General features: G+C 44.0%; 1 protein-coding gene across 1 annotated transcript in view; it reads right to left on the bottom strand.

Annotated features, from left to right (window-relative positions):
- The window catches only part of LOC120405127 (deubiquitinase DESI2-like), an 89,698-nt gene that overhangs the window by 24,426 nt on the left and 51,251 nt on the right, over positions 1 to 14,021 (bottom strand). The window contains exons 3-5 of the mRNA XM_039538422.1: positions 10,621 to 10,693; positions 6,812 to 6,905; positions 5,582 to 5,723 (exon numbers count right to left, since the gene is read on the bottom strand). Coding sequence (XP_039394356.1) covers positions 5,582 to 5,723; positions 6,812 to 6,905; positions 10,621 to 10,693 — 309 coding nt within the window. The remainder of the gene's footprint in view (positions 1 to 5,581; positions 5,724 to 6,811; positions 6,906 to 10,620; positions 10,694 to 14,021) is intronic.

The raw sequence follows: 14,021 nt of genomic DNA, 5'->3' as shown, positions 1-14,021 counted from the left end.
GTCTGTGCCCCGGGAGACCTGACCTGGTTGGATTGACTGATTCAGCCTTTTTCTACTTGCCCCCATTATTTAAAAAAAGCAGCAGCAGGAGGGTTTCACAGCAACTGTAAGACAGATAAATAACTCCAGGCTGGGAGGCTGCTACAAGATGCAGAAGGTTGTGACCTTTTCTGTGGCACTTCAGATAAATTATGCATATAAATCAGAAAGAAAATCATTCCCCTTTCAAGAGCAAGGAGCAAAGAACCAATAAATGAACCGACCACTGGCCTTTCTGTCACTGCAGCCCTGCAGTGTACTTCCAACATGAATGTCCTTTAAGATTAAAACCAGTTTGTGGTTCTAAATCCAGTGCCTAATTATAGGGACATCAGCTTGAGGATGCATCATCAAAAGGGACAGTTTGGAGCAGTCATGCATGATCTGTCATAAGGATCACAGAACACACTTTTGTACAGTTTAAGACTTGCCTCTGCCCGAGAAGAATTTGAAAGGGAACCAGGTTATTCTTGCACATTCACATCTGAAAATCCCTGCTGGAGGCTGCCACATTCACTAATTTCCCACTCCCTTCCCAGATGAACCATTAAGGTACCATTAGGGGCAGCTAGGTGGGATCTGGGGTGCAGCTAGAATCATTTAGATGCCTAATATGTGGGTGCAGTCCAGCAGTTAGACATCTAAATGACATCAACTGCATCCACGAACAATGATGGGCATGAAAAGGCAAGGCAAGCCAAGCTGAGGCCTTCTTAAAAGTAAATCTGTCCTACTGTAATAAGAGAGAGGTTGAAATCAACGCATTTATACCCCCTTTACCCCTCAACTATCAAGTGTTCAGAAACTGGATCCAAATCTGAATGTTGTAGCTCAAATTCCTGTCTCAGATTGTAACTGGGCTTCTGTCTGAGGGAGCTCAATCAATCAGCTGAGCCCGAACAATGAGAAGAGTGGGTGTTTTATTAAGATTGAACTCAGAACCTAACCCATTCCCCATGGGGAGAACAGAGCTCCTACTTCTTTCTGTCCTCTTTCTGTGGCAACATGACCTCTGTCTGCTTAGCATGCTGTGGAGTCTGCCTTCAGACCACATGACCAGATGGTAGCCTCCAAACTTCCAGCCAATCAGCCAACGGAGTAACATCTGTATGGACACTAATTCACAGGGCCACAGCCAAATGAGGAAATGAAGAAGGCCAAACACAGTCAGCTAGCACACGGCTGTCCATCTAACTCTTGAGGCCCACCAGCCGTATTTGTGAAAACTAAATGTTAACTCTTACATTGCCAACTGGCTTTTGGGCTGTCTCAGCTCAGTCCTTCTGGCTAAGATAGTTCTTTCCCTAGCTTCATAGTGCCACCCCGATTTTGTCTGCACTGGGAGCACCACAGGCTGTGATCTCATCAAATATCCCAAGTAGTATTGGCCTGACAGATAGTAATAATAATAGTAGCAGAAGCAGGAGTAATACCTAGTTCTTATCTAGCACTTCTAATAAGTAGATCTCAAAGTGCCAGTATCATTATTCCCATTTTATACATGTGGAAACTGAGGCATAGAGCTGTGAAGAGACTTCCCTAAGGGCACCCAACAAGTCGGCAGCAGCACCAGGAATAGAACCCTGGTCTCCAGAATCCCAGTCCAATGCACTATCCACTAGGCCACACTACCTCCAAGGAATGCCAGTGTGCTGTAGGAAGTGGCACTGATGATTCAGTAGGTAGCACTCTTGCTTCCATGTCAGAAGTGAGTCACTGCCAAGCATGGTGTAAAGGCACAGTAGTCTTGAAAGTGCCATCTCTTGGATGAGAGGTAGCAAGACAGGTCCTGACCACATGTACCCACTTGAGCTCCCTGGGGATTTTTTGCATGGGCTGTGTGTTCAACCTGCTGTCTCTAATCAAATCCCAGTCTGAACAAGTAATTACATTCTGCTGACCTAAATTCCCACCTCAATTTTTTTTCTTGGATATTCTTCTTTATTTCCAGTTCTTCACTTTTGCATAATGTAGCTATGCATTATTAAATAGATGCTGTGGTCTGCCTCAAATGAAGAGGAGCCTCTGTGGGGGTGGGGCTGGATAAGAACAGAAGGGGAGAAGGATGGATAGAAGCAAAAGGGGTGAATAAGTTGGAGGCTACATAGTCTCAGAGGAGTGGGGGGACAGAAGCCAGGGGATAGGGGCTTGAATAAGGGGAGGAGAGCTGGAGGCAAAGTGCAGTAGGATCATAGAAGGAGGGTGGGTGGAGAATTGGGGGTGGATAAGAGCAGAAGGGTGAGAGCTGGGCTGTGATGGATAGGAGTACGGTGGAAAGAGACAGGCTGGGGGCATAAGGGTCTATAACAACTAGATTACATACCCCTTCAGAACCTGAAATTGAACTGAGGAGTCCTGAGTCTCTAAATGGTCTGATCTCTGCCAGTATCTGTGAAGCCTACTGGCAAAGCGTGTGTCTCTGCCACCCTCCACTGACCGGTCTATAGAGAAGATAACAGCCTACTACTGCTACTAGTTACTGCCCTTTACTGTGAATGCAAAGATCCAAACCCTGCTGATGACTCCGGTGGGTGCTCAGTATGGTTCCACATGATATAATTTGTTTTTTCAGTGTGTTTGTTTGTTTGTTTGTTTAATAGGACGTAACATTAAAACCCACATGGAAAGAATATTAAGTCAAGCAGTCAAGCAAAGTTAAGCAGTCAAAAATTAGGAAATGCCAAAATTAAAGTTGCCTGCACAACCTTAATTTGGCCCCCTTGTGTGGGTGTGATTTGAGAGAGAAATAACATATATGAAAATACAGAGTTTATATAAACTTTGATTATTTTTAGTTTAAATGGGATTTATCATAAGAAGCTTTAAAGTCTTTCCCCTAGAAGACTGAAATTTCCAACGAGATAAGCTGCATGACCTGTCACCCATTTTAAAAATAGGAAGGTTGCCAAATTATCATGTTTACCAGAAAAGTCAGAGACATCTGTCAGAAGATGTTCACATGTAATTTTAATGTTGCTGATGGATGTTGAGAGGCTGGCGTTTTTGCTAGGGTCTTTGCAACTAACTATTTTTACTGAATTTTGAGCCCTCACTTTTGGTAAGTTGGTGCAAGATATCAGCAAAGGCTTTCTCCCCCAAAGGGGACAGGTAAGAGAGAAAGAGGTTAACTTCCTCAAAAGGGGTCTTGCACCTCTTTCATTTTGGATATTTTTGGTGGTGACAAGCTCACCCCCACAGTGCTTGTAGTATGCAACAATAAATATGTTTAAAACTGCTGGCTTAAGCAGCGCTTTTTCAAACTGATGCTGGCCTAAAAATTACCTAACCTCTGATCAAGGTATACTTCAGCCTGATTTGCCCAAAGACCTCAGGGGGTGGTGCTGTAAGGTGGAGTGAGCGAGAATCGCAAACTATAAAAAAGAAGGTTAAAGCCATGGGCCTTTGTCCATCAGCTCAACGAGCCAGCAGAGGGAAGACTGACACTCCTGGTATACAAAGCAGGCCACCTTTGGGGAAAGGAAGTGAAGACAACAAAAAACAGATGACACCAACTTTTGCCCAGTCTCCCAGCACCAAGCACTGTACCAGCTACATCATCATCTGGTTCCCTGACTGCAGCTCCAGCTCCTATTCCATGTGAGTCCAGAGACCATGAGAGCTAAAGAGTTCCAATCCTGTTATCTTATGTATTTTATTTTTTCCTTTTTCTGTTTTTGTCTTCTTTTATTCATTGGAAGATGTCCCAGCCTTTTAGCAGCATTTTAGAAGATGAAAGCGTGGCTGTGTGTGTGCATGTGAGTGCCTAGAAAATTCACATGGAGAAGGAACTGGAAAGGAAGTTTAAACAACCCTGAACTCAGTCTCTTGAAAGCTATTGATTGAATGCATGTTCCATGTTCTGTGTAGAGAACTAAAACACTTGAAAACTGTCAGCTGTAAATTGGCAAATAAGAGTTGTCAAATTTCCTCTTTTGCACTGCTTTGGATGAAGGTCTTTAGTTGGAACTTATAACCAGACAACCACCTCCTGAAATGCCCTTTTATGATTTATAAGATTATCTGTTGTATAAAATAAATCTGATGATTTGACTCCCATCCAATATTGCTATTAACTTGTTGATTTCTTAATTGTATTTCTTAATTCAATTTCGGAGTGTTAATAGAAGTTTCCTTTTAGCTATATGCTTTCTTGATTTTATTTTTGTTTAACAACACTAATAAAATTTATATAACAGATACTGAATCTTCTCTCTTTCAATAGGCAACATGGACTAGAACCATTGAAAATCTGGGTATATGTCAGCCAGTCATCAGCTCCTTCCTAAATTAACCTTTGGTTCTCACAATTATGACACTGCTTTTAATTACATGAGCATATACCATTTTCCCACAAGACCTCTGCCTCATTCAGTGCACAGGATGGACCTGCTGTGGGGATCAATCAAGACTGTGTAGTGACAGAGGCTTGTGTCTATAGGACCTCTGCTTCATCTGTTGCAAAAGTTGGAAAGTGTATAGTCAATCAGGTACAGGATTGCAGGAAGAGAAAGAGCATTCTCACAGTTAAGGCAATTGACTGGAGAAGTGGAGTCTATCTCTGCCTCTGCCACAGAGATCCTGTGTGGCACTGGACAAGTCAGTTAAACCAATCTTTACACAGATGGGCACTCATTGTGTGTTTCTCATTTTCTGGGTGCCTGACTTGGACCCTGGGTCTGATTTGCAGAAGTGCTGAGTACTCATGACCATAACTGAAGCTGTGCTTTGAATGTATGAAGCGCTCTATAATGTGAAGCACTCTGAAAAATCAAGTCCTGGGTGTCTCAAAGTGGGCATCCAAAATTAGGGCATGCTTTTTTACCTTAATCTCTTTGTGCCTCATCTCTCCACCTGTAAAATGGAGATAAGGGTGTTGTGAACATAAATTCATTAATATGCGTGAAGCACTCAGGTACTACAGTGTTGAGTACCACAGAAAAGTCCATGAGGAAATTAGTAAGTCAGTCTTCAGTGCAGGGTTCGATGGTGTGTGGTAAATAAGACCTGGGGTCACATACAGTATGCGGAGGATAAAAAGAAATATTGAATAACTACCCATTCACTGAATGAGACTTGTGTCCTGTGGTAAAAACAGGCTTTAATTGCATGATCACATACTATAATGAAGCATATGTACAAGGGGGCTGAATTAAGGTTGCATGGGCAGTTTAAGATTGCTTTTAAAAATTATGTACATTTTACATGCTACTTAAATATGGCCTTCCAGTTCCTGTTGAATGGCCAGGTACCCCTGCCCTACAGCACTATTTCAGGTCCCGTCTCTTTACCACAGATACATAAGTTATAGGTGAGAAATACAGACAATACCTACTTGTGATTAACCTGCTGTACTGGAACTCATTACCATCCTGATTGCATGCTTTGGAAAGCTTAAGAACATCAGAGGACTTTTGCAATATCACAAGGAGGATTAAAGCCAGAGATCAGAGATTTGGTTATGGCTGTGCTGGCCCCAGTTCCCACATGAGCATTGTCGTGGGTCTTGAAGCAGTAAAGGTAAGTAGAAAATAGCTATGCCAACCTCTGCTAGAGCGGTGGAGAAGTGATTGCAGTTCTTGTGCATAAGATGGTACGCATTGCCCTTGTACTCCTTGCCCAGCTCCTCCATAATCTTATCCACATCCTCTTCTGTGAAGTCAGTGGTGCCCAAGGCAACGGACTCTCTAGTTTAAAAACAAAACAGGAAACATGGGAAGACAGTGAAAAAGGCTGAATGAACACAGGCTAAAGAGAGAGAAAACAAGACACTGGCAAATCATTTAGGCTTTAAATTTGGCAGGATTGGTTTACATGTGCATAGTGCTGGTGAAAAGTTCCTACATGACAACACTGCAGGCTAATGTCCTTTATTTATCCACAAAAACAGGTACAGTGCAAGCAGCGGCACTGAGACCTTCCCTACACACTACCCTGCAAAACTGCCTTAACTCTGAGCTGCAGAGACCACTTCTCTATCCATTCAGTCCTGGGTCCATCAGCTGAGACTGCCAAGAAGTGTGCCAGTTATGGTGGTGGTTTCTGTGATGTGGACTTCTGACAGTAGGAACTGGATTTAAAATTCTCCACCCCCACCAAGCTCATTTGACATAGGCCATGGATCTCAGGGGGTAAAATCCTCCAGTCAGCCACTTTCTTCTGAGCCAAATTTGAATCAGTGGTCTAGGGAGGACAGGCTCCATCTTCCATTAACTGAGCCACAGTCCCAGAATCTGATCACCTTGAATATTTTATAACGGGGCATGTAAAATCCTCCCACTTCTGCTCTAGAAAGTAATGTATTCCCACTCTGTCAATAGGGAACAGACAAAAGAGAAAACTTCCAATAGCTCCTGGTTTTGTGGAAAGCATAAAAAGCAATGTGTTGTGTTCTTGTGCTCCTTCTACTGGCTCTGCAGCAGCTACCAAGGTACTAGTCTCAGAATTTTGCTGTATGGCAAAACTGGAGCGCAAAAAGAAAACAACCAAATTACAAAAAAACCACTGTGTTCATGTCAAACTGCACTTGAAACCGGGGAGGGAAACGCTCTGAGCACTCTCTCTGATATACTGCCCCACATCCTTGTGCACAACCTTCACCCACATCAAGAGTCCTGTTGGACTGCTTTTGAGTCAGGAGCAGGTGGAAACATGGTGGGGGTAGGAGCAGGTAATGGGAATATGAGTCAAAATGGCAAGGCAGGACTGATTTGTTGACCCTAAATAGGCTCACTGATAACTGCAAGATGAAGGGTGTGTGGAGAAGGGCCCTTACTTGAACTTAAAGGTCTCGCCAAGCTCTACCGCACTGCCAGGTGTGATCTCGAAAATCCCACTGAAAGGATAAGGATGCCCTCCATAGGCAAATTCTGACAAGGAAAGAAAGAGACTGTGAGTAATCAAATGAAGGCTGTATCGGGGAAAGTCCACAGGAGCTGTCTGCATGGTTTAACGTCAGCAATGGTGTTAGGGCCATTGCCAGAGTCAGTTTCAGTCAGGCACTAAAATCCATCCTCCTAGTCCAGTTACATATCAGCCCTAGGATACCCTCACAACCCCAATTCCCAATCATGCTCCATCTCTGCTAATGCTATTAGTTGGCCATAGTCCTAAACAATCCCTGTGTGGGGCTCTCTGAACCTGCCTGGATGGACTTGGTCAGCAAGCCAAGGTGGCAGCAAAGCTTATTACTAAGGTGAAGAAATCCAAGTCTGCACCTGATTTTTAGAAAACTGAGCTAATTGCAGCTGCACTCATCTTTATGCAGGTCAGACATATGGAAACTACAGGACCCATTATGTCATGCTCCATCTCGAGTCAACTGTAAAAGCTTCTTGGTTCAAGGTGAACCATTGCATACTGGAACATGTAATCTGTCATGTGGCAATGGTAAAAGAAAAAAAATCACAGAAAGACAGACACTCTCTTCTAACACTGAACAAGGAGCTTTATTCATATAAGGAAAAACAAAATTACCCCTAAAGCTATTCTGTCTCTCTCTCTCTCTCTCTGCTTCACTGAAGAGCTCCAGTCTAGAACCTTCCTTCCAACCAGCCAAAGGTGCTGCCTCTTTCTTCTGTACTGAGTACTTTCATCAGTTTCAGTTATGTAGGATCTCAGGCTACAGCTATGTCCAGTGACAACAGCTGGTGTTGTTCAACATTCTTCCTCATGTGGTTTTATCAGGATTGGGCCTCCTGATTTAAGACTGGATAAGCTTTGGGCTGCATTCTAACAGTTAGAGAAGAAAGCCTCTTAGATTTGGCACCTCTCAGCCACCGCAAAGGATTTCTGTGGTACATATTCTACAATAGGTTTAATTCTCAAACAATGCATGAGAAAACTCTAGCATGTAAGGGGCACCTTTCCTAGATCTTTGCTGTTTATTAAAGGTCTCAGTGGTTTGTGGTCCATCTCGAGCATGAAACTGCCAAGACCCTATATGTACCATTTGATCTTTTCACATGCCCATATGCTTGCCAAATGTTCTCTCTCTGTTTTGGTTTTAAGATCTGAAAGCCATCTGGAACAATATGCTAAAGGCTCCTATTAGCACCCCACAGTAGCAGCTGAAATCTGTGGAGTCTGTAAACTTGGAAACATCATACCATATCAGTACCTGAGATGTGGTCAATAGATTCTTTAGATCCTCCAAAGCTTGTTTTTATGCTTGGTTCCAGATTCACTTAGAGATGGTTGTTTTAAGGAGTTCATAAAGAGCTTGGCCTTTTGAGGGTGGGTTAGATCTGAATTTTCTCCAGTTTGTTTTCCAAAATTTTCTCAGACCAAGAAACCACATCACTTTTGGTATATTTTAGGTGGCAACATTTCAATTATAGCTTTAGCTTTTTCTGGATCTGCCCTCCCCTCTCTTCTAGCAATCAGAACTGTTGCTGGGTTTGTTGTAACATTGCCATCAGAACTTGTTGCAATACTGTATTATGCTATGTTCTTTCTCTGATTTCCTAGGAGTTCTAGTATCATCCAGAAAAGCTTCCACTCTCTTCAGGCCTTGCAGTCTCCAACTCCTTTTCCATGGGAAGATTTCTGGGTGCTTGTGACCTTGACTGGGAAGCAGCAAAGAGTAATTCCTTCTGAATAGTTTTGCAGAAAAGTTGGAACTGTTGGGATGGAGAAGAACTTGTCTGAAACCTAGTGAAGAAAGCATTGTTGCACCCATTAACTTGGGGGTAGTATCTTCTGGGGTGAGACGAATATCCCTTTCCCTCCTTACTGTTCCATTGAGCTTCTTCAGATCTGTGCTAATAGTTTTCCCCCTTGCCTCATGACACTACTGGGGCACATCACTCCGGTGGTTCATTACTGCTCTTTATTGTGCCATTCCTCTCCTTCCTATCCAGTTCTTCATTCACTTTCAGGGAGCAGTGGGATGGGCACTCTCCAGGTGGTACTGCGCACATAGGGTACATCCCCTCTTCCAGTAGGATCTGGAAGGGTTCTGTTTTAAGCAGGCTCTCTGTTGAATACCATGCCAGTTTCCAGTTTGAAGAGGGCCATCTTAATGATTGTGGTTTGGTCTAGTTTACTTGTGGTAGTCTCATTAACACCACATGCTCCTTGCCTCTGTAGGTAAATTTGAATTGACTGAGACAATGGATCTGTTCCCCAGGGCTATTGAACACTGTCCTGGGCTACTCCAAGTTAGGACTAAGGAGTATCTTCTTAAGTCTCTTTACAAGATAATCACCTCTACCCCTGAAATCAATTTTAAATTTAACAAATGTTGCATATCTTGAGATTAGATCCAAATCTATTCATAAATGCTGCCTTTGGACACAGACCCTAAGAAACATGAATTATTCACTCTTGCTTGTACTCCTTCCTTCCTTTGCTTTGATAGCTGCTCTCCTAATATCCCTGTTTCTTGTACTACCTGTATGTACCTCCATCGGTGGCTCCTAGGCACTACAATAATAAATAATAAAATAATAATAACAATAATAATAATAATCTGTCCTGTGCTCTCCCGGGACACACCTGCCACAGTTCTGTCCCGGAACTCAGCATTCTTAAGAGCCATTGTTATGAGGCTTCTTTCCCCCTCTCCCCCATGGGAATTTTTTCATTGCTACTTCTTGCACATTGCTCTGACTGCTACCTTGCTGGGTGACTTGCATTTTCACTAGTTCAGATGGCCATATCTGTTGTACCACCTTGTTCCAGAGGACCTCAGACCTGACTTTTTTGAAAGCTCCTTGTTTAAAATCCCATCTACTAGATATTCTCTTACGTGCTCTCCCTGACAGATACCAAAGTCATGATGCTCTGCTTGTTCATAAAAGACCTTTAGAAATGCCATAAAAGCATAGCCGTTCATATGGTACTTTCCTTTTTGGAATTAAATTACCACCCTTTTAAAAGGCAATGTAATAGTTATTCTTATTGATTCCTCACTGAAGGCAAGTCATTTCTAAACATTTTTAGCCTCACTTCCCACTGCATAAATTAATTAGCTGACTTGTATTTTACCACAAACTGTGTGGTAAGCTTCAATATCTAGTAAAGTACTCCTTCCCCTTAGGCCATTCCAGGGGCTTATGAAACTGAAAGTCTTGGGCAGGGTTGAATTTTGACATTTTATTTTTCTCACTGATGCAGAATGACTGAATTTCTGGGACTATGGCATTGGACAGTGAGAACGCCACTTTTCTGGGATTCTTTTTTCTAACACTGAACTAGGAAATGTATTAAAATAAGGGAAACTGTATTATCCTTAAAGCTACTCTCTTTGTGTCTCTCGCTTTGCTTCACTTTGCCTATAATGTTCCCCAGCCCCTTCTTGCCTAACATCCTGCTACAGCTTTGAAGAAACAGTACTCTAGCTTTGCAGACAGCACATCTATATTGAAAAGGAGATTATTTGCAAGGTCCATGATAGAACTGCATGAGCTGCATACCATACTTTGGACACCCCGGTCTAAAAATAATTGGCTGAATTTCTACTCCTCAGAGCCCCCTTGCCCCAAAAGGCACAAACCCAGGCACCCCTTTCTTATAAAAGATCATAAGATCAGTAGGACTGTCCCCCCAGACTCAGATGTAACTAAAAAGAAAGCTTCATACCTCTGCCGTAGATCTCGATGCCGGAGTGGAAGACCCCAATCCCCAAGGTAGAGGTGTATTCATTTATCCAGTACTACAGTAGAAAGAAAGGTAGATTTGGAAGCATTAGTGGAGCATAAACTAAACACAGGACCTTGGTCTATTATATATCCTGGTGTCAGGGCCGGCTCTGGCTTTTTTGCCGCCCCAAGCAAAAAAAACCCCACAAAACCTGCAGCACGGCCGGAGCAGCAAAGTAGGGGGAAAAAAAAAAAAAAAACCTGTGGCAAGGCCGGAGCAGCAAAGCAGGAAAAAAAAAAACCTGCAGGGCGGCCGGAGCCAGGGGGATGCCCTGCGCTGCAGACGTGCCCTGGCTAGCAGGGGGGAGAGAGAAGGGGAGGGAGCGGGGGGAGAGAGAGAAGGGGGGTGGCCAGGACTTCAGCAGGGCGCTCACCACGCGGCCCCGACCACCACGCTGCCTGCCGGGCAGACTCCGCGCCGCTCCGGTCGGCAGGGAGGGAAGGACGTGGGCTGCCAGGCTTGCTGCAGACCTGGCACCAACTGGGGCAGACGGAGCGCACAGCCCACTCCCAGCAGGGCGCTCCCTTCCTCCGCGCCGCCGCCCCCTACAGGGCAATCAGATCGGCGAACCAAAAAAAAAATGGATTGGGCAGAATGCTGCCCCATAGAATCTGCCACCCCAAGCACGAGCTTGCTTGGCTGGTGCCTGGAGCCGGCCCTGCCTGCTGTCTTTTCCTCAAGGCTATTTCTCTGGAGCCTGGCAAGGACCAAACAAACAAACTCTCCAACCACTTTGGATGTGGGAGCTGTGCTTGCCCAACTGACGGGGTGATGTCCAAACAAACTGTTCATCCTGACTTCATAGTGTGCGACTTTCCCCTGCGTTTAGATGTAAATATACCCTCTGTACTATGAACCCACCAAGAACTAGCTGCTGCAGTAGGGGATGTGGGGTGGAGGGAGGCATATTTATCTGTCTCCGCATTTTAATAACATTAGTTAACACAGAGTTAAGTTTGTTAACAACAATTTTTAAACCACCCATCCATCTGAGGATTTCAAAGCACTTTACAAACACCAGTTTATTTAAGCTCACAACACCCATGTGAGTTAGGTAAATACTCTCCACATTTCAGATTTTTTGTACTAAGGCATTTTGTGTGTGTTTACTTAGGTAGAGAGCTTTTTGGAGCAGGGAACATCTCTTCTCACATGTCTATAAAACACCATTCCCCACTATCTGTGCTACATAGGTAATAATTTTGCAGAACAGATGAGGAAACAAAAACACAGTGAGACGGCAAACTGTGGCCAGTGGGAGCTGCAATCAGCCGAACCTGCCGACACAGCAGGTAAACAAACTAGCCTGGCCCGCCAGGGTGCTGACCCTTGCGAGCCGCGTGCCAGAGGTTGCTGACCCCTGATGTGACTATATTGAAAATTATTTCCTTATGGTCTTGGAGTAACAGTGAGTCATCAGGGAATCACATATCTCAGTGATGGGCCATTCGGGTGGGAGGCAGTTGTCACCCCTGCGTGGTAAGTCAGTTACATAATGTATTGCTCAGTTATCCACCATTACAACAACCAGTGCTTAATTTGTAATGAAAAAGGTGCCAGGGCTCAAGCAATTTTTTTACATTCATAACTGATGCAGCAAGCCTAGAGGTGCCGGGCCAGCTCAGTCCTGGCAAGTCTTAGCACAAATTAAGCACTGATAACAACCCAGAAAAGTCAATGGAGAACCATCAAAGATAAACTAAACCTCAAAACCACTTGGGAATGAAAAGGAAAAATATGACAGCAAGGGGGTGGCCTTGCCTGAGAATAAAGACAAAAGACTGATTTAGCATATAACAGAGTGGAGAAAGACTCTCTAGATCCATTCACTGAGGAGGCACCTTGAATGAGCAGGGGTTGTTCCATAAAAGGTCCTAGCTCCTTGGGGCCAGTAAATGCTGCGAAAGGCTGAACTTTGGAGTGAGAATGTACTTCATTAGCCAGGAAAGGTAACTTAGTAAGCGTAGGCCCTAGTTTGTGTTTTATGATTTGTTTTGTATGTAACCACTTGTTTCCATCACTCACACTTGTTTCTATTTGAATCTCTGTTCTTTTTTAAAATAAATTTCCTTTTGTTTTATAATTGAACTCAAGTGCTTGGTGTAAAGCAGGAGTGCTGGTCTAAGGTAAGACTGAGGCACTCTGTTCCTTTGGGCATGGAGGATCTGGGATTTCTGTGGATCCAGTGATCGGGAGCTGGATACCACAAGTGGACACTGTGAAGGGATTCAGAGGCTGGGGTACCTCTATTGTCACCAGCAGGGTTGGTATAGCCCAGAGAAGAGTGCTTGAGTGGCTGACAGGCTGGTTGTTTAGGGAACTAATACTGGAGGAAGGTGGCATCAAGGTGACTAACAGCCCTGAGTGTCCAGAGAAGCATCACAGTAACCTCACCCCAGGTCAAGGAATAATGTTCATTGGTCTCTGACTAGCACATTGCTGTCTCATACTTTTATTACATGGTGTCTGCAAAATTGGGCAGTAAATCCCAAGCGAATGGATTTAGGCAGTTCTGTCTCAGTCTCATCCTCATCTGGAACTAAGACACACAGAAAGACCTGAAAATGAACAACTGAGGCAGTGGGGAAAGCTAACCAAACTGTAAATTTAGGCTCTGGATCTAGATTCAGATTCCAAAAACTGTCCAAATTCAGGGATTTTTTGGATTCCAGAGGCTGGGTTTGAGACCAGCTCTAGCCAAAAACCTTGTAGTGTGGTTTGGTTTGGTAAGAGAAATTTGGGGAGAAAGTTCAAACTGGTTCTTATTCTGATCCTATCCTTGTACCCATCTCTAGTCTTGCAGATACAGAAGTGAAGTGGAAATCTGAACAAGACATGATTTGAACTACGTTAGGCATCTCAGAAAAGTACAAGACTGAGAAACACCAACATTTCGATTGCTGCAGACAAGACTGGTCTGGAGAAGTAGAGGAGAATGTGAGTACAGATTACCTCATTTTGCAAGGTGTCGGGAAATGCGAGCACCCATGGGCTCCTATCGAAGATAAAGGTCCCAAGAGTAATTGCCCATTAACACCATTGCTCACATCTGCCAGCAATTCAATTTTCTATCACTGACTTTAACCCTGCTTTTTTACCTCAGACCACTATTCCCATCTGGCATCGAATGTTCAACAATGAGTCACAGAAATATTTCCTCCCCTCCTATGCTGGATGGTCTGGCTAGCTAACCGTTAGGGCAGGGATCAGAAACCTTCGGCATGCGGCCCATCAGGGTAATATGCTGACGGGCCACAAGACATTTTGTTTACATTGACCGTCCGCAGGCACGCTCCCCCGCAGCTCCCAGTGGCCGCAGTTCACCATTCCCGGCCAATGGG

The sequence above is a fragment of the Mauremys reevesii genome, linkage group 4 (assembly GCF_016161935.1).
Source record: "Mauremys reevesii isolate NIE-2019 linkage group 4, ASM1616193v1, whole genome shotgun sequence".
NCBI classification, from domain to species: Eukaryota; Metazoa; Chordata; order Testudines; family Geoemydidae; genus Mauremys; species Mauremys reevesii.
The sequence above is the reverse complement of the archived record's forward strand: the minus strand, read 5'-3'. Positions and strand labels throughout refer to the sequence as shown.